Source organism: Ylistrum balloti, unplaced genomic scaffold (assembly GCF_031769215.1).
Source record: "Ylistrum balloti isolate Yb309-2 unplaced genomic scaffold, AGI_CSIRO_Ybal_v1 Utg371000, whole genome shotgun sequence".
Taxonomy (NCBI): Eukaryota; Metazoa; Mollusca; class Bivalvia; order Pectinida; family Pectinidae; genus Ylistrum; species Ylistrum balloti.
Genome location: NW_026782558.1, coordinates 769,038 through 790,227, shown reverse-complemented (window position 1 = coordinate 790,227; position 21,190 = coordinate 769,038). Strand labels below are relative to the sequence as shown.

Sequence of the window (21,190 nt, the reverse complement as noted above, 5' to 3'; positions counted from 1 at the left end):
GTCCACAGATGCTGTTTTTTTTCTTCTACTTACCTCCATCTGCTGTGGGGATATCCAGTCCACAGATGCCCCTTTACTGTTTTGCTCTTTCTCTTTTTTGGCAGCTGCCTCTTCCTCTGCTGCTTTCTTGCGTTTTTCCCTTCGCTCTGATAGCTCTTCATCACGGTGCTGTTCTAAAACTTCCATAATCTCTGGCTTTAATACTGCAACAAGGTATGTGAATGATATTATCAATATGTAGAGTAGCTCTGACAATATACCACATTAATTGCTTACTTCCAGTAATGTACAAGTATAGTATCAAGGTCATTACTTACATCTGCTGAACAATATCATACATATTTGCTATATCCTATTTCAAAATAGCAGCATATACATCAACACATACTATATAAATTCATCATACATCACTTAAGTATAGTATACGGAGAACTGTTTTATATCATCTTTACTCACAAGCCCATGTTGATATTTTATTATAACAGTATATTATACATTAAACTTATCAATATCTGACAGAAGCCTAAAGTGTTTTACTACATTTATACCTGTCATGCAGTCGTTTATGCTGTCGCCATCCAACACTTTGGCTTCCTCAGTCCATCTAGTCAGTGTGGAAGGAATGTAGGTAAGTACACCTGACCCCGCCGCATTACTGTCCGTGTAGGGCTCCTATCATATATAAGGTTGTGTATATAAATATATATGTACAGTTATGTACTGCTATCCGTGTAGGGCTCCTATCATATATAAGGTTGTGTATATAAATATCTATGTACAGTTATGTACTGCTATCCGTGTAGGGCTCCTATCATATATAAGGTTGTGTATATAAATATCTATGTACAGTTATGTACTGCTATCCGAGTAGGGCTCCTATCATATATAAGGTTGTGTATATAAATATCTATGTACAGCTATGTACTGCTGTCCATGTAGGACTCCTTTCAAATATAAGGCTGTGTATATAAATATCTATGTACAGCCATGTACTGCTGTCCGTGTAGGGCTCCTATCATATATAAGGTTGTATATACAAATATCTATGTACAGCTATGTACTTCCTCAGCTATGTGATACTACAATGTCCACAAACCAATTCACATTATCAAACATAGGTTTACTGGTACAGGGCTTTGTAACGAAGATATGATTGATGTCCAATCACATCTTTCCAAATTGTATTCAAAACACTATCATACTGAAAGTCTCCTTACGATGCCAAAATTGTTGTGCACTGGTGGGGTTTTAACAAGAGAAGACTGTTTATTGTTATACTGATATTGAAATCAGCAACAAATTTTCTGATCTGTGACTATTTTGAATAGACAACTTATCCTACACTGTACTTCCAAGTTAAACATGTCGCCTTACCTGGAAGAGCTCTTCAAAAAAGTCTTCTTCAGGTCGAGACATGAGGCGCAGGTCATCATTGGGCAAGACTACACGTGTTGGGGTTGGTCCAGCTACAGATGTCAGGGTACTAGTCAGCTGAAGAACTTCGGCTGCGGTTGTTGGGCCCAGCAGTCTGTGACATAAAAATAAGTTATTAAACCAACTGCATGAATTTAATTTACAGTTGTAGTGATAACAAAAGATCTTTTATTGATTAAGCACCAGAAACCAAACTGGTCGGATGAACCACAGAAAAATTTTGTGTATATCACAAAAGCTGGCCTAAATGAGCTACTACTCACCTCTGTAAAATAACAGGTGGGTTTGGAGGACGTGGGAAATTAACATGGAGTGTTTGTGTAGAAGGGTTGTAGCGACAGGTACCCCTTTGACGCCCTCCTCGGTGAATACGGGCTACCACACCATGCGTGTCAGGCTGGCGAGTCAACAAGGGATGGGTGGCCATCACATTACTGGGTGCAGGAGGCACAACTGTTGGCACTGAAATACACACATGTTGAGTCAGTGACACACTCAACTAAAACATATCTCTCCTCTCAATACTGTAGAATGCTTTTAATTCGCACATTTTGTCATTTTCACAACATCAAACGGAAAAGAAAATTTTTGTAAATTGCATCTTTTGAAATATCCAAAATAACAACATCAAAAAGACTTTCCTAACTTGATACAGCAAATGTCAGACAACACAACACAAACAGCACTGTAGACTATGGATGAACTAATGTGACCGAAAGGCTGTGCTGTCCAACTGCTGCCAATTTGGCATGTCGTGGGATCACAGCGCGAAGTGAAAGCACATTACAGTAAAGAAGCTTTACCTGCGAGCTCATTGCCATTATCATTGTCGTGTATGGAGATGGGGCATTGTAAGCCATTAAAGTTGTGCAGCCGACGATTGTTGTCCAGGGAATCGAATATCACATGCTGGTCTCCTACAAGTTAAGAGTAGATACATACACATCACAGCACTCGGGCTGGCAGACTGCTGTCTTACTCAACATATTTATGGCTTCCTACAAACAACGTTATGTCCTAACAACTAGGTCACTGTATTCTACCAACAAACAGTCCTCAATCACCTGAGAGTCCTTTAAAATATGTAACAACCCTTAAACATCAGACAGTAAACACTGGAATCATACAAAAATTCATTGTTTAGCACTATCTCAAGTACACAAGAAATCTTTACTCCCACTCCAGTTTCATCAACTTTTCTTCTAGTCAGTTTTTACCACTCGAATCCTTACAAAAGGTATAAACAAGAGGCACATGGACCTTGACAGTCACCTAATCTCTTCTTGTAACATGTCATAGAAATAATCTAGTTAATAGGTAAGTCAACTTCAACTACTCTGTACATGTTATGCAGATATAAACAGTGCATAACATTAACTGCCATCTCATGTTAAGACTACCTTTGAATTAAAAAGAAATAACAGTCAAAAATGTAATTTTCCTATATAAACTCTTCCATCCATAAACAGTTTTTAATAGATTCTATCATTCTATGAAGTAGGGACCATATAATTGACAATTTTGGTGTAACTTTGGTCATGGAAGGTTTCTGCAAAATTTCATTGAAATCGGTTTAAGGATTTTTCAGAAGTTAAAAAAAAAAAAGAAGAACTTGAACACTTAAGATAATATACTTTTCTTCAGCACATGTGAACTGTATGATGTCTTATATTTGTTTGCTTTTGTCAATTTCTTTGACACAAATTTGGAAAACACAACAAAAACCAAGCACGCAACTTGAAAACTCCAAAGATAGGAAATTCCTTAAATTCCATATCACCAAACATGCTGGTTGTTAATGTCTTAATTACAAAGACGTCAATTTTTCATGGTATTCTGATGGCTATCTAAAGTGTTTGTATGATACGTGTATACAAATCGTACCAGGTAGTGGAAACATCATATCCTCCATGTTGAAGAATTCAGTTGCATCTTGAAACTGGTGGCCAGAGTGTGTGTCTATCTCCAAGTCATTATAATCATCCTCATCTTCTGCCTCCATGTCTGACCCCTGCAGAGATTCAAAAGTTTCCACTTAACATTTGATTTTATGCCTTAAGTCAATCATTACCTTTGTACTCTATAAGAAAATGATTTGCACAAGCCTCAGGCCTATCATTAAATATCATCGATTTTCATGTTTATGATGTCGACTGATATTTTCATCATTGGCTTTCTGTGCATTTTATGTCTGGTATAAAAATCATATCTTCACAATACACACCTCTTCATCTTCTTCATCATCATCATCGTCGTCATCCTGGTCATCATCATTATCACCATCATCATTGTCATCTTCATCTGCATCTGATCCACTCTCTGCGGAGTCGTCATCATGTACATCAACTGGCAAAAAAAAAGTACTTCAATGAAAGTGGTTTCAAGCTTTCAGATTTTGGACAGGAGACATGGTTATTAGAAAGTCAAGTTCTTCTAGCAGAGGAATTTGTCAGCATTTTGTTGGTGATATTGGACACGAGACAGAGTTACTTAAAGATCTCTTAGGAAAGGAACTAAACATTTCATGGATGGTTGAACTTTGGGAGGCTAGGGCCATGGATGGTCAATAAAAGAAACATTTCATCAGCAACACAAAATATGAACCCATATTTAAATCACAAAACACATGCCCAGGATGTTAAGTGAATGATTTTTGATGAACACTAGTTTAAATCCCTCCTCAGGCATACTATCTTTTCATGCCAACACTGCATCAATATTGAGTATTTTTAGTTTTATCCCATACTGAATGGTAAAATCTGAAACTGACTTACCATGAGTGTTGTCATCTCCTTCCTCATCTTCTATGGAGATTTCCTGACTGACAATGTGCGAGTCGTGGTGGTCCATCTCTTCCACATCTATCAGCTCATCATCTCCGTCATCACCATGATCATCCTGCTCCGAAGCCTGACTGATGTCCTCTATACCGAATAACCATGTTTTTATTAATACAAGCAACAATGTCAATACTACAATGACAACCCTTCTCTAATTTTCTAGTCTATTAACTATATTTTAACTTTTCTTTGGTCTCCACAATCTTCCTTGCAACTACTTTATTTTGAGTTATCTAGCCTTACAATTCAGCTCTGCCCAATTTCTTGAACACACTCCACATACATGTTGTTACACACAAGTTAAATAATAGGTATTTAATAACATTTTTTATGTCTCTCCTAAGAGATCAAAATTTGCATATCTTTCTTTTCAGTTCTGCACCTTGTATCTCGCAGCCAATTCTGCCAATATTTGCAAACTTTTCTTTTCCTGTACTGCTAGAACATTTTTTCTAGCGACAGTCACCTAAAAACTTACCTGTTTCCATTACAATATCTGCAAGAACTTCTCTTTCATTATCCAAATTTGAGTCTCTATTCAGCAGTTCATCAATGACATCTTGTAGCTGGGAACCAGGCTATGGGTAAAGCAAAGTTTTTTCTAAATATGCATGAAAGCAAACAATTTTCAAATCTTCCAACTTTTTTTTCCTGAACACAGAAGACCTTACTCAAGACAATTAAACTAATCAATGACAGGACCTTTAGAGGGAAATAATGAAGTTTGCACAAATTTCTCCATGTAAAATCTTAACAACTTTAGATATCTTTTTTCATCTTTTAACTCTATGACCTTGGAATGCCAGAGCAAAGTGAGCTAAAAACTGTGAGAGGATTACAATATCAAGAATGAATACATACATCTGTGTTGTCTAGATCATGTTCAGGTTCCTCAGCCTCCAAAGGCTCTGCTTCCTCTAGGTCACCATGTTGGTCAGCCTGATCTGTGATATCCTCAATGGTTACATCCCTTGTCTGTCCAAGGTTTCCTGTACCCCCCTCTGCTGCTGTTGGGTCAAAATATATCCATACAGTAATTACAGCTGTAACACTTAACAATACATAGTAAATACAGCTGCAAGGATCTACCTCATTCCCTGTATTTCATAGGTAGACTTTGTATTCTCTTACACTCTAAACAATCACTAACCTCTCCCAGTGTCTTACCAATGGTTTTAGTCTCTGTATTCACTAGAACATTCTCTTATACTACAGACAATCCCTAACCTCTCCCAGTGTCTTACCAATGGTTTTAGTCTCTGTATTCACTAGAACATTCTCTTATACTACAGACAATCACTAACCTCTCCCAGTGTCTTACCAATGGTTTTAGTCTCTGTATTCACTAGAACATTCTCTTATACTACAGACAATCCCTAACCTCTCCCAGTGTCTTACCAATGGTTTTAGTCTCTGTATTCACTAGAACATTCTCTTATACTACAGACAATCCCTAACCTCTCCCAGTGTCTTACCAATGGTTTTAGTCTCTGTATTCACTAGAACATTCTCTTATACTACAGAGAAACCCTAACCTCTCCCAGTGTCTTACCAATGGTTTTAGTCTCTGTATTCACTAGAACATTCTCTTATACTACAGAAATCCCTAACCTCTCCCAGTGTCTTACCAATGGTTTTAGTCTCTGTATTCACTAGAACATTCTCTTATACTACAGACAAACCCTAACCTCTCCCAGTGTATTACCAATGGTTTAAGTCTCTGTATTCACTAGAACATTCTCTTATACTACAGACAATCCCTAACCTCTCCCAGTGTCTTACCAATGGTTTTAGTCTCTGTATTCACTAGAACATTCTCTTATACTACAGACAATCACTAACCTCTCCCAGTGTCTTACCAATGGTTTTAGTCTCTGTATTCACTAGAACATTCTCTTAGTATATACTACAGAAATCCCTAACCTCTCCCAGTGTCTTACCAATGGTTCTAGTCTCTGTATTCACTAGAACATTCTCTTATACTACAGACAAACCCTAACCTCTCCCAGTGTCTTACCTGTGGTAGTGTTTTCTGTCGTAGTCTCTTGTCCAGCAGTGTGTTCACCCAAATCAAGTTTTCCCTTTGCCTTAGCTGTGACACCCTGTATGGGCTGATTAACACTGCGGGAAAGCGTTTCCAGGGGTTTCAGAGCTGAGTTGATAGTATTGGCCATGTAAGGACTGGAGAGGTCAAGGCTGTGAGGTATTCTAGCCAGGTCAGTCACCACGCCTTTCTTCAGAAGACTCTTTACAATGTTGTTCATCAGTGTTTGTTGTCCTTTGAACACCTCATTTGGCACCTGTCCAGGGCTTGGACATGACTCAATGATGATACTGATGAGATTTGTCAGCGATTGTATTCGCACATGTTTCTCAGAACTTTCAGGATGGGACAGAACACGCTGCAAGGCATTTTTAATTTCTGTTACTAGTGCCATCTGGGCATCAGGTCGGTTGTTACAGGAAGCGATACTCGCCACAAAAACACGGGACAATGCAGGGCAGTCTCTGTCTCCATACACTTGACACTGCGGCAACAGGTGGTCCAGTACAAATGCCAGTACGGTACATTCCTATTCAACAAAGAGAGTTTGTATCCTACAGTAAAAGCCATTACCATCAAACTACAATTCATCAGATCTAGACACTAAAACATGTTATTGCTAACCACAACCTACCTCCTGTGTAAGTTCTGACTACAAGATACCTCCTGTACAAGTTCTGACCACAACCTACCTCCTGTGTAAGTTCTGACTACAAGATACCTCCTGTGTAAGTTCTGACTACAAGATACCTCCTGTGTAAGTTCTGACTACAAGATACCTCCTGTGTAAGTTCTGACTACAAGATACCTCCTGTGTAAGTTCTGACCACAACCTACCTCCTGTACAAGTTCTGACTACAAGATATCTCCTGTGTAAGTTCTGACTACAAGATACCTCCTGTGTAAGTTCTGACTACAAGATACCTCCTGTGTAAGTTCTGACTACAAGATACCTCCTGTGTAAGTTCTGACTACAAGATACCTCCTGTGTAAGTTCTGACCACAACCTACCTCCTGTACAAGTTCTGACTACAAGATACCTCCTGTGTAAGTTCTGACTACAAGATACCTCCTGTGTAAGTTCTGACTACAAGATACCTCCTGTGTAAGTTCTAACTACAAGATACCTCCTGTGTAAGTTCTGACTACAAGATACCTCCTGTGTAAGTTCTGACTACAAGATACCTCCTGTGTAAGTTCTGACTACAAGATACCTCCTGTGTAAGTTTTGACTACAAGATACCTCCTGTACAAGTTCTGACCATAATTTACCTCCTGTACAAGTTCTGACTACAAGATACCTCCTGTACAAGTTCTGACCATAATTTACCTCCTGTACAAGTTCTGACCACAACCTACCTCCTGTACAAGTTCTGACTACAAGATACCTCCTGTGTAAGTTCTGACTACAAGATACCTCCTGTGTAAGTTCTGACTACAAGATACCTCCTGTGTAAGTTCTAACTACAAGATACCTCCTGTGTAAGTTCTGACTACAAGATACCTCCTGTGTAAGTTCTGACTACAAGATACCTCCTGTGTAAGTTCTGACTACAAGATACCTCCTGTGTAAGTTTTGACTACAAGATACCTCCTGTGTAAGTTCTGACTACAAGATACCTCCTGTGTAAGTTCTGACTACAAGATACCTCCTGTACAAGTTCTGACCACAACCTACCTCCTGTGTAAGTTCTGACTACAAGATACCTCCTGTACAAGTTCTGACCATAATTTACCTCCTGTACAAGTTCTGACCATAATTTACCTCCTGTACAAGTTCTGACTACAAGATACCTCCTGTACAAGTTCTGACCATAATTTACCTCCTGTACAAGTTCTGACTACAAGATACCTCCTGTACAAGTTCTGACCATAATTTACCTCCTGTACAAGTTCTGACTACAAGATACCTCCTGTACAAGTTCTGACCATAATTTACCTCCTGTACAAGTTCTGACTACAAGATACCTCCTGTACAAGTTCTGACCATAATTTACCTCCTGTACAAGTTCTGACCATAATTTACCTCCTGTACAAGTTCTGACTACAAGATACCTCCTGTACAAGTTCTGACCATAATTTACCTCCTGTACAAGTTCTGACTACAAGATACCTCCTGTACAAGTTCTGACCATAATTTACCTCCTGTACAAGTTCTGACTACAAGATACCTCCTGTACAAGTTCTGACCACAACCTACCTCCTGTACAAGTTCTGACCACAACCTACCTCCTGTGTAAGTTCTGACTACAAGATACCTCCTGTACAAGTTCTGACTACAAGATACCTCCTGTACAAGTTCTGACCATAATTTACCTCCTGTACAAGTTCTGACTACAAGATACCTCCTGTACAAGTTCTGACCATAATTTACCTCCTGTACAAGTTCTGACTACAAGATACCTCCTGTACAAGTTCTGACTATAATTTACCTCCTGTACAAGTTCTGACTACAAGATACCTCCTGTACAAGTTCTGACCATAATTTACCTCCTGTACAAGTTCTGACTACAAGATACCTCCTGTACAAGTTCTGACTACAAGATACCTCCTGTGTAAGTTCTGACTACAAGATACCTCCTGTGTAAGTTCTGACTACAAGATACCTCCTGTGTAAGTTCTGACTACAAGATACCTCCTGTGTAAGTTCTGACTACAAGATACCTCCTGTGTAAGTTTTGACTACAAGATACCTCCTGTGTAAGTTCTGACTACAAGATACCTCCTGTGTAAGTTCTGACTACAAGATACCTCCTGTACAAGTTCTGACAACAAGATACCTCCTGTACAAGTTCTGACTACAAGATACCTCCTGTACAAGTTCTGACCATAATTTACCTCCTGTACAAGTTCTGACCATACCTCCTGTACAAGTTCTGACTACAAGATACCTCCTGTACAAGTTCTGACTACACAAGTTCTGACTACAAGATACCTCCTGTACAAGTTCTGACCATAATTTACCTCCTGTTCTGACTACAAGATACCTCCTGTACAAGTTCTGACCATAATTTACCTCCTGTACAAGTTCTGACTACAAGATACCTCCTGTACAAGTTCTGACCATAATTTACCTCCTGTACAAGTTCTGACTACAAGATACCTCCTGTACAAGTTCTGACCATAATTTACCTCCTGTACAAGTTCTGACTACAAGATACCTCCTGTACAAGTTCTGACCATAATTTACCTCCTGTACAAGTTCTGACTACAAGATACCTCCTGTACAAGTTCTGACTACAAGATACCTCCTGTACAAGTTCTGACTACAAGATACCTCCTGTACAAGTTCTGACCATAATTTACCTCCTGTACAAGTTCTGACTACAAGATACCTCCTGTACAAGTTCTGACCATAATTTACCTCCTGTACAAGTTCTGACTACAAGATACCTCCTGTACAAGTTCTGACCATAATTTACCTCCTGTACAAGTTCTGACTACAAGATACCTCCTGTACAAGTTCTGACCATAATTTACCTCCTGTACAAGTTCTGACTACAAGATACCTCCTGTACAAGTTCTGACTACAAGATACCTCCTGTACAAGTTCTGACTACTCCTCCTGTACTGAAGTTCTGTACAAGTACAAGATACCTCCTGTACAAGTTCTGACTACAAGATACTGACCATAATTTACCTCCTGTACAAGTTCTGACTACAAGATACCTCCTGTACAAGTTCTGACCACCTACAAGTTCTGACTACAAGATACCTCCCTCCTGTACAAGTTCTGACTACAATTTACCTCCTGTACAAGTTCTGACTACAAGATACCTCCTGTACAAGTTCTGACCATAATTTACCTCCTGTACAAGTTCTGACTAAGTTCTGACAAGTTCTGACCATAATTTACCTCCTGTACAAGTTCTGAGTTCTGACTGACTAATTCCTGTACAAGTTCTGACCATAATTTACCTCCTGTACAAGTTCTGACTACAAGATACCTCCTGTACAAGTTCTGACCATAATTTACCTCCTGTACAAGTTCTGACTACAAGATACCTCCTGTACAAGTTCTGACCATAATTTACCTCCTGTACAAGTTCTGACTACAAGATACCTCCTGTACAAGTTCTGACCATAATTTACCTCCTGTACAAGTTCTGACTACAAGATACCTCCTGTACAAGTTCTGACCATAATTTACCTCCTGTACAAGTTCTGACCATAATTTACCTCCTGTACAAGTTCTGACTACAAGATACCTCCTGTACAAGTTCTGACCATAATTTACCTCCTGTACAAGTTCTGACCACAAGATACCTCCTGTACAAGTTCTGACTACAAGATACCTCCTGTACAAGTTCTGACTACAAGATACCTCCTGTACAAGTTCTGACCATAATTTACCTCCTCCTGTACAAGTTCTGACCATAATTTACCTCCTGTACAAGTTCTGACTACAAGATACCTCCTGTACAAGTTCTGACCATAATTTACCTCCTGTACAAGTTCTGACCACAAGATACCTCCTGTACAAGTTCTGACTACAAGATACCTCCTGTACAAGTTCTGACCATAATTTACCTCCTGTACAAGTTCTGACCACAAGATACCTCCTGTACAAGTTCTGACCACAAGATACCTAGTGTATAAGTTCTATTCACATCTGACCTTATACAAGAGATCTGACAAAAATTTCCTTCAAACACAAATTCTGAACACAAATCATTATTTCTCAAGAACCTGACGTGACCATAACATACCTTGTGTTCTATGTCTGTTCCTCAGAAACATGATTTGACCACAACATACCTTGTGTTCTATGTCTGTTCCTCAGAAACATGATCTGACCACAACTTACCTCGTTTTCAAGTTCTGACCCTAACTTATCTTGGGCATAAGTCTCTGGCTATAAGTTAATACAGACATGTAATGGGACCACAACTTACCTCAGGCACAAGTTCTGACTGGCCGCCAATGTACACATGTTGAGTGATGAGCTGTGTACAACTGCCGTAAGACTTGACCATCTCAGACAGCAGTCGTAGGATTAGGGACTTTGGCATCAGAAGACTCTGTTTGCGACTATCCTCAACTGTCTTTGTATCCTTATCTTTAGTCTGGTCCTTACTTCCTCCTTGGTCTACTGTAAGATCTGTTTGACTCTGATAACCAAAACGACAGGTATTATTACTATTACAAACCTGGACATTTAAATGCCTACAACATCTTCTGCCACCTTTCCCCTCCCTCCAATCTAACTTCTGAACATATCACTATTTATTTTTATATAGCCCTCGAAAGTGATAATGAATGAAGGTAAAATGTGTATCATAATCATACTATTTAAGTTTTATTTCAGGATTTTTTGTTCATTCACTAAAATGCATACCATACTGAAATGTACCTGGAAGTAGCAACATTTTTCAAAGTCACTCATTCCTTTCACAGTCTGCATAATTTTTTTTAACCAAACCACTCTTACATTCCCAGAATGACGTTTATTTTCACAGAATTACATACAGTGGATTCTTCCTCTGGCTGGAGATCAGCCGAGCTGTTTTGGCGGACCATGTTGGCCTGTCTCTCCTGGAGTTCGCGTGACATTTCAGCAATAGCTTCTGAGAGTGGCTGAGCAGCCTTCACTTCCATGCCTACACTGGCAGCTGTGGGTGCTTTAAGTAATACAGAACATAACATCAGCTGTTTCCTCTTACCTCCATAGCTGTTCTTTTAACAGTGGTTACTAACAGGGAAATTGTTTTAAGTATTACTTGTTAAAATCTATACGACTGTGCTCAACTGGATTCTGCTCTTGTATGACTAATTCACATTGCAATAAGGAGAATGACTTATCGACCTTCATCTTCATATTTGGACGTATCACACACTTTGTACTTATATTAGACAGTTTGTTGTGAGAAAAGAGGTCTTACCTTGTTCTCTGTAATTACATTTGACAATAAGGCAGTTGAGTAGGTCGTAAAGCACCTCCTTAATTGGAGATTCCACTGTATGGGAGATAACTTGCTTTGTTGATATGCTCTTTAGTATCTGTGGTGCATTTGGACCATAAAATCGGCTCTCATCCTCATCTGTAAGAATTCAAACAAAGTTCAAAAAAAGTTATATTTGTTTATCAGTCTTTAAGAGTTTATCGTCAGCCTTTTAAGCTTAACTTTTCACAACTTGGGTCAAAGAAGTTTCTTTCACTAATTAACCCATACTGATATTTTTATGGTGCTAATGCAAGACTAATTCAGTTTAAACTGTTGAAAGGACTGAAAAGAAATTCTCATCTTTACATAAATACCAAATTCAGCTGACGTTTTATAAAACGAATACAATTTTATAAAAAAAAGTTACATGGAGACAGTTAGCTGTCAAATCTGAACAGCTGACAAGAACTTCACATGACAATGACCTGACCTGAGAGTTCAATAACTCAAGTACAAAGTGATAATATCCTTTCTTAACAATGATCTCTCAAAAGAACATTTTTTTGGCAATGTGGAAATTTCAACTTCTAGACAAAAACTTTCCAATGTTCAAAAACTATCTTGAGGAAAAAAATATTCAAAGTTTCAAAGTGCAGATTTCTCTGTACACTCTACAGGGTAAAAAAGTATAAAGAAATTACCACGTTTAGAGGGACGTGGAAGGGCTATCCTTAGTGTATTTCTCGCCACCTCCGTAAACATGCCCGGATTACGACAGGCAGCAGGCCCAAGGACTCTTAACACATAGTGCAGTTCCTTAGACCCCATACTACCCTGCTGTACACCACTTAAACTGGAGCCAGACCCAGACGTCGCTTTCTTGATTGCCTGTCAAACAAACCAGATGCAAGTTTTGATAAATCCTTGTATTATCTGAACAAACATCTTAAACATCATTTATGAAAACAATGAATATATATCTTACTACACATGTATAATTCATGATTCATTCATGATATTTAAAAAAGAGTGATACCATTTCTTAACTTTTCAACAACTCCTAAATGTGCTCTTTTGAGAATGATAATTTTAATGTATATGCATACTTGACAGATGTCAGCGTATATATATATCAATCTCAATATTTTGGAAATTAGTATTGTGATTTACTTCATTTTGCAATACAGATCAGTTTACCTTTTCCATACAGTACTTCAGAGAAGCAGGCTCCTCTAGAATATGTCTGAAGATGAGTGTGGCTAGAGAAACAAAGCCCTGGAAAGCTGATGCTTGTGTGAGATTCAGCAACACTTTAGGGCCTCCAAGTTCTGCAAAGAGGACTGCGTACTTGTGTTCTCGTGTCAGCCGTAGAATGAGGCGTAGCGCTGCATGAAGACTCTCAGCTTCCACCGGAATGTTTAGAAGGGCCACCACAGACCTGTAAGTGGATATATAATTTCATACTATTACCTGTCTAATAATTTTGAAAGTTTTACTCTGTAATATAAAATAATCACCAGGCTTGATTTAGCAGCTTGTGATATATTAATTTGGTAAAGTCTTTGAATTGACAGGAAATCATCCAAGTGTAGAACCTAAAAGATATTTTCTAGGATGTACATCTAGCCAAGAAGAATCCCAATTTTTTTCAATAAAATGAAATACTTTTTGTACAAATAAAAGTTGTTTTAGAGAATTAAAACTGCCAGAAAATATGGTAATCACTTTCATTGTTGTTGAAATCATGTAACATTCTAAGGTTAGAAAATTGAAGTGCAACTGGCTTAAACATGAAAAACCCCATTTCATTACGTCCTCAATACTCACCTTATAACACTGGTGACCTGATCAGAATTTAAGCCATTTACAATCTTTGTTTCCCGTGTTATTTTTCTCTCCACTGGTTCTGTTTCCATGTTGCTCTCTGTGTAAACATAGTCAATTTCAAATAATATGATTTTCCCCCAAATTTCATAAATAATATCACGAAAAACCTAACACAAACTGAAAGACTTATTTCACTTATTAAGACTTAACCAAGGTAACTTGGTAATCACTCTGTCAATAAATTTCTACCTTGTTCTCTGAAATCCTGTTATTTCAGTGAGAAAACAAAATGAAAAACTTGCTTTTCCTCAGTGACAGTTACTCTGTAATTTGAATTCTGCATTTGAAGTTACCATTTGACAAAAACATTTTTAGAAGAATAATAGCAGATAACTAGTAATGTGAATTCTTTCAGTGATTTGTAGCTGAATATCTTAGTCTACAAAGAGGAAGTCAGTCTTATATGTTAACAGCAGAGCATTGGTTCCTGCCTACCCGACACAGGACTGGGCTGGGAAACATCCCCATCTTTGTTGGAGACCTTCTTATCTTGGCCCTGTTCTGCTTGTTGTTTCTCCTCAACGGTAGGCAGAGTCAGCATGATTGGGCGCCTGTTACCTGTCTCCTCATTAACCTGCAATATGGAATAGAATTTTGTAACCTTTGATGCACAGGTAAAATCTGGTCACTCGTAAACGATCATTAAGTAAATACCCAATAATCCCAACATAGAAAATATGAAGAACGAACATATATTTATTTATAGAATTTACCAAAATTGTGTATTGTATACATTACGTTGATACTCATTATGCAAGATCTGCGAAACACCTACATTCCAGTGTATACCATTTGTACAGAATGGAAACGCCAACATGATATTACTAATTTAAAGCCTGGAAATTTCGAAGATATGACAATGAATCAGGATTGATCATGATGGGACGACAGACAGACACAGGCAACGCTATAGAATAGAGATGATTGTGGCATTAAATGAAGAACAAAAAAAATAGAGTGGACAGGAAAAAGAGCTCTTCAATACGAACGAGTATGACCGTTAAAACCTTTGCTCCGACAAGAATTACTTTTTAGCTTGGTAGAAGAGATAAAACTGGGAAAGAACACTGTTGATCTTACCTGCATCATGGTGTTAAAATGGACAGTGTACCTTCTCCTGCCAGCCTGGAACCTACAAAATACAATGTCAACACAATGTCAAACAGAAACAGCTGTATACATCACTCGAAAGATTTTTATGGGTAATTTAGTAGATTCAGTGGCAATAAAGTATTGGTGAAAGTCTACAACAAATTCTGTCTGGCCCTGGACTAACTAGAACACTGACAGGTTAGCAAGGGCCCAGCAACTGACAGATTACTGGCAAGACTTTAAGTACTCCCTGTCACAAAAGTCCAGAAAGACTGTCGTGGGGAAAAAAAACCAACATACTAACAAATACATTCAACAATCTGATTTTTTTTGAAAATTTATTACAACAGTGACCTTGACATTAAAAATTAGGATTTAAAAAGCAATATCCCATGCAAGCACTTTTAGAAAGGAAGCATTGTATGAAGTGGAATTTAGGTTGGGCAAAGCAAACTCAAGTTATCACACAGAAACTTTTTTTCTGTTTATAAACATTGACCTTTGACCTTCAAAACTGTAAAGCAATCCCAATTTTTTGCATGGAAACTGATTTTCTACTTATAGCAACAGCAACCTTGAACTTTAACCTTGAAAGGTGAAAAGCTACAAATCCCAAACAAGCACTTCCTTCAAGGAGGCTTGGTATAAAGTGTGAGTGCTACTTGCCCAACTGAATTTGAGATACTGTACAGAAACAAAAAAAAAGTCAGACAGATGGATGGACGGACAGACAGACAAACTGATTACTTTAGAGCACCAGCATCTCTATGTGGGCCCTAATTATCAATAAGGAGGGAATCTGAATCACTAACACCCTGTAGACTCATTTCACTATAAAGGTTGGTACAAGAAATTACCTCTTTGTATCACTCAACACAAGTGGACAAAAGACATACCTGATGCTGGATTCTCCTGCCTGGTAGGCGTCGTCAATTGTTTTGTTGTTGCCAAGACTGTATTTACACCAGCGTCCAGTACTGTCATCAAACCACTTCCATGTATGACTGGCCGCCTGTCAAAATCAGTCAAGCAAGTCAATGCACTGAGCCCATTTCCTTTCAAATGTTGCCAATTTTCGAAAGAATTCTTAAAATGTCAGTTTGTAGTATGTAGTATAAATGTTACTATCTGAGACCATCAGAGCTTATTCCATGAGGAAGAGCATACAATAATTTGCAATGACAAAGCTGCTGTCACAAGATTGATGGGTTGGATTGCCTAACCTAAGCCTTATCAATATCAACTGTTATGACAAACCCTTGTCTTGGACATACTCTTTAATGGGATGTTACTATAAATATCAAATATCTGTCAATATGTAAAATACTGACAGATCAATTTTGGTTTGATGTTCTTAAAAACAACAAATACATAGTTATTTAATGCAATTTCTTTTTTTAGCTAGCTAAAGATTTGAAATAGTCAGCCTGAAATGACATCATTAGGCTGAAATACAAAAAGTAACAAGACTTACCAATAGTTTCTCAGCATCCACCTTGCGTCTAGATATCACAGATACTTTTTCATACAAGTCCAACAACAGCAGCAAAGGTGCTAGCCATCTACAACAAAGTAAAAGCTCCATTGATTGACTTCCATTATCTAAATATGGAACCACCACAATCATGAACCGAAACAATATTTCAACAAGCTTACAGTTAGTGTTGTATGTAATGCTCATTACCAACCGTTAACATTTTCTAAGCAACATATAGACCTTGTTAGCAATGAACTGATGTCTCATTTTAACAATTGGGTGTCTTCCCTCCAACAAACCAAAAACCAGTGTCTCGGCAGGAAGGCTGCATAAACCAGAAAATAACAAGGAAAAAACTTATATGCACTCTCTTGTTCTTAATACTGTTAGAATTTTTAATCATGAGTGTCATCCCTAATTCTATTAAGTGATTATCTGGAAAACAAACTAAAACAATGCCATGTCAGAAAGGACAGACCGACGGTGACAAACACTATAGTCCCCCAGCAGGGGACTAATAAGGACAGACCGACGGTGACAAACACTATAGTCCCCCAGCAGGGGACTAATAAGGACAGACCGACGGTGACAAACACTATAGTCCCCCAGCAGGGGACTAATAAGGACAGACCGACGGTGACAAACACTATAGTCCCCCAGCAGGGGACTAATAAGGACAGACCGACGGTGACAAACACTAAAGTCCCCCAGCAGGGGACTAATAAGGACAGACCGACGGTGACAAACACTATAGTCCCCCAGCAGGGGACTAATAAGGACAGACCGACGGTGACAAACACTATAGTCCCCCAGCAGGGGACTAATAAGGACAGACCGACGGTGACAAACACTATAGTCCCCCTGCAGTGGACTAATAACCAAACACAACAAAGATTCCATCTATATCACTTCACCTTAAAACATGTTTAAAAGGAATCTATCCTGTTAAATGTCACTGCAATATCTTAACTTGGAAGTTCATCAACGACTTTTCCTCAGTTACTATCAATATATCATCAAGGATATTATGACATATGCTTGTCTATGATATATTCATCACTGGAAAGTATCTGATGATTTAGCCAGAGGATTCAGAATACATATGTAGCATAAAATTTTGCAGAACATGTACAAATTATCATAAGCCTTGAACATTTAAGAACTGAATTATTTTCTTATAACGAATCAGTTTGGGCACAGGAGGACTCAGAATTCTAAGAAATGTCTAAGCTATATGTGTCAAACAGACATGAATGTCCCATCTGGCAACTGTGGAGAATTACAAAACTTTTTAATGTTATTGGCTTTATCAACATGTTTACTGAAGACTCATAAACCTAACTGAAATCCTATCTGCTGAACCAATGGTAAGAAGTCTGAAATTTCTGTCTGATGAACTTTATATGTAATTCCCATTGGAGTTTGGTGAGGCTCAGGAATATCAGTCAAAGGAGTTCTAGTGAAAATTTAGATTTGAATTTTTTGAGCTAAATGGCTCTAATAGCTAGAAGTAATTTGACCATACCCAAAGCAGAATCTTTCCTCAGTCACTATCAATATATCATCAAGGATATTATGACATATGCTTGTCTATGATATATTCATCACTGGAAAGTTCTCATTTTTCAATTATCAGGTCTGATTCTTAAATAGAAGCATTCAGATTCAGAATAAAAATTTGAAAAAATAAAATGTAAAACTTTAAAAAAAAAAAAAAAAAAAAAAATCCAGAGCTTTGTAGTGATACTACTACTTCAGAATCTGACCAGAATTACCAAATTATATTTCATTTACAGAGAAAATGAGCCAAAAAAAAAATCTCAATGCCAAAATAATGGACAAGCCTAACATTGTATGCCCCAAACCATGATTCATCATAAACTTTCTAAATATTTAAACACTACACCTTTCCCCTTCTGTTAATAAATTTACTTAAACCTAGAATAACAATGTAGTATAAAGATACTAAAGCATTATGGTAAGGAAATGGTGTTTTTCTTTGACGGACAAGTTTTAATCAATATATCATCAAGAATATTGTGACAAATGCAAGTCTATGAAATGGGAGAAGGCATTTCTAAGTTGTGATAATTTGTGCCTGATCCCATTTGTTATATTGAACAAATAAAATATGTATAAATCAAGTCTATGAAACATTCATCACTAGAAAGTTTCTGGGGTTTGACTTGTGGGATTCAAATAGAGAAAAATATGAAACTTTAAAGAATTTCAGAACTTCTTAAATGTACTGAAGTACTCATAACCATGATTTGATATATTCAAATTGCAGAATGGTAACAAGCTTCCTGAAGTAAAATCTGTTTCAAGCATTATAAAAAAACTGCTTATTTTCACAGATTTAAAGCTGAATTTCATCTTTCCTCAGTTGCTATCAATATATCATCAAGAATGTTATGACATATGCTTGTCTATGATATATTCATCAGTGGAAAAATTTCATATTCCAATATTCAGGTGCAATTTGAAAAAAACTTGAAAAAAATGTGAAATTGTAAAAAAAACAACAAAAAAAACCCAGAACTTCTTAGTGACACTACTTTTCTCCAATAAATGTATTGATGTATTTATAACAACAAGAACGGTTATCTTGAGGATAATTATTACCACTGCAGATTCATTTGGTCCCTTACATTGAGAAGAGATTTTGAAGTTTCATGGAAATCTGGATTAGGAGGAGTTCTCTGGACAATATTTGCATAGGCATTAAAATTGTAGAGTGGCAGCGAGCTTCCTTTAAGATAATGATGCAAGTATCAAATCAAAGTTTACTTTAGTGGATGTCATTCAAAATTTCATCTTTCCTCAGTCGTTATCAATATATCATCAAGGATATTATGACATATGCTTGTCTATGATACATTCATCACTGGAAAGAAGAAGGTGCTAATTTAAGGTTTTACTCCAGATAAAACACATCCTCTCATCAAGTTTGGACAGTAGGGAGAAATGGAAGGAACAGACTGTGTTGGCTTGGAATTGAAGAAACAACCCCCATGACTTTTACTGCTAACTACTTCAGGGTATGAGTGCAGAAAATGACTTTCACTGACAATATATATTCTTTGTAGAGTTTTAGGATGGGGGACTTTCATTGGCAATATTATCTTTGCAGAGTTTGACTGCGAAGAAAAACTTACTTTTGCAAAATGTATGAAACAAGCCGAGTGTGGTATTTACTGAAGAAAGATACAAGCAATATGACTGCAGAGATTGACATGGGACTTATTTTAACAAGACATACTAACTTATATTAAAGTAAATAATGTTTGTCTTTCCTCAGTCACTATCAATATATCATCAAGGATATTATGACATATGCTTGTCTATGATATATTCATCACTGGAAAGGAGATAGGTGCTCACCGTGGGACTTCTTTACAGAACTGGTATTGGCTATAACAAGACTCCTTCCTCCTTTGTTTTCAGTGTTGAAACAATTCAATTTGATGGACTCGTGCTTTGTGAGTTTGAAGAATTGAAAGATGACTAATTTTCTTAATAGGGTTGTCGTGAAAAGAATGACTTACTTTGGTGAAACATAATCCCGATTGGCTGTGAGGAATTCCTGTCCACTACTCAACACCTGTACCAAGAGGTCAGTCAGGTAGACTTTCTCCACCGTCTCAGCACACGGCATCCTCGCCTCCTACAACAACAACACCTTTCTACTGTATGGATAGCAACACAACTATGTGGTATTGAAAGTACAAAGAAAATTTGTTTTAAACCTATAGATACATGGATGACTTTGTAATATCATGACAGACCAGGGTGAAATGTTTATAAACCTATAGATACATGGATGACTTTGTAATACCATGACAGACCAGGGTGAAATGTTTATAAACCTATAGATACATGGATGACTTGTAATATCATGACAGACCAGGGTGAAATGTTTATAAACCTATATATACATGGATGACTTTGTAATATCATGACAGATCAGGGTGAAATGTTTATAAACCTATAGATACATGAGTGACTTTGTAATATCATGACAGATCAGGGTGAAATGTTTATAAACCTATAGATACATGAGTGACTTTGTAATATCATGACAGACCAGGGTGAAATGTTTATAAACCTATAGATACATGAGTGACTTTGTAATATCATGACAGACCAGGGTGAAATGTTTATAAACCTATAAATACAAGGATGACTTTGTAATACAGACAGTTCAGGACAAAATTGTTGTACTTTTAGCATTTTGGTTTTAACACACATCAAGCTTCCATTTTGGTCAACAAGAGTGATTTAGACAAGATGACCTTGCATTTTTTTTATAATTGTTGCATAATATACCAAATCAATAAATAATTTAAGATACAGCTATCACATATATCATACCTCAAACAGCAGGCTAAATAAATGAAGTCGTGTTGCAAACTTGCAAGAGTCAGGATGGAAAGCCTTCTTGTCATTAGGACTAGACTCTTCAGGAGGACAGATATGACCTACAGTGAGTAACTTCTGACCCAAGGACTGAACCTGAATTGAAACAGAA

The 21,190-nt window shown here is 37.5% G+C and overlaps 1 protein-coding gene across 1 annotated transcript in view; it reads right to left on the bottom strand.

The window, feature by feature from the left end:
- The window catches only part of LOC132559937 (E3 ubiquitin-protein ligase HUWE1-like), a 63,289-nt gene that overhangs the window by 17,937 nt on the left and 24,162 nt on the right, over window positions 1-21,190 (bottom strand). The window contains exons 35-57 of the mRNA XM_060224573.1: window positions 21,034-21,174; window positions 20,208-20,326; window positions 16,657-16,744; window positions 16,079-16,194; window positions 15,171-15,222; window positions 14,538-14,664; window positions 14,031-14,127; window positions 13,401-13,641; window positions 12,905-13,091; window positions 12,201-12,359; window positions 11,788-11,939; window positions 11,214-11,429; window positions 6,292-6,847; window positions 5,136-5,281; window positions 4,753-4,852; window positions 4,209-4,358; window positions 3,659-3,780; window positions 3,319-3,445; window positions 2,238-2,351; window positions 1,698-1,896; window positions 1,375-1,528; window positions 549-672; window positions 34-203 (exon numbers count right to left, since the gene is read on the bottom strand). Coding sequence (XP_060080556.1) covers window positions 34-203; window positions 549-672; window positions 1,375-1,528; window positions 1,698-1,896; window positions 2,238-2,351; window positions 3,319-3,445; window positions 3,659-3,780; window positions 4,209-4,358; window positions 4,753-4,852; window positions 5,136-5,281; window positions 6,292-6,847; window positions 11,214-11,429; window positions 11,788-11,939; window positions 12,201-12,359; window positions 12,905-13,091; window positions 13,401-13,641; window positions 14,031-14,127; window positions 14,538-14,664; window positions 15,171-15,222; window positions 16,079-16,194; window positions 16,657-16,744; window positions 20,208-20,326; window positions 21,034-21,174 — 3,657 coding nt within the window. The remainder of the gene's footprint in view (window positions 1-33; window positions 204-548; window positions 673-1,374; window positions 1,529-1,697; window positions 1,897-2,237; window positions 2,352-3,318; window positions 3,446-3,658; window positions 3,781-4,208; window positions 4,359-4,752; window positions 4,853-5,135; window positions 5,282-6,291; window positions 6,848-11,213; window positions 11,430-11,787; window positions 11,940-12,200; window positions 12,360-12,904; window positions 13,092-13,400; window positions 13,642-14,030; window positions 14,128-14,537; window positions 14,665-15,170; window positions 15,223-16,078; window positions 16,195-16,656; window positions 16,745-20,207; window positions 20,327-21,033; window positions 21,175-21,190) is intronic.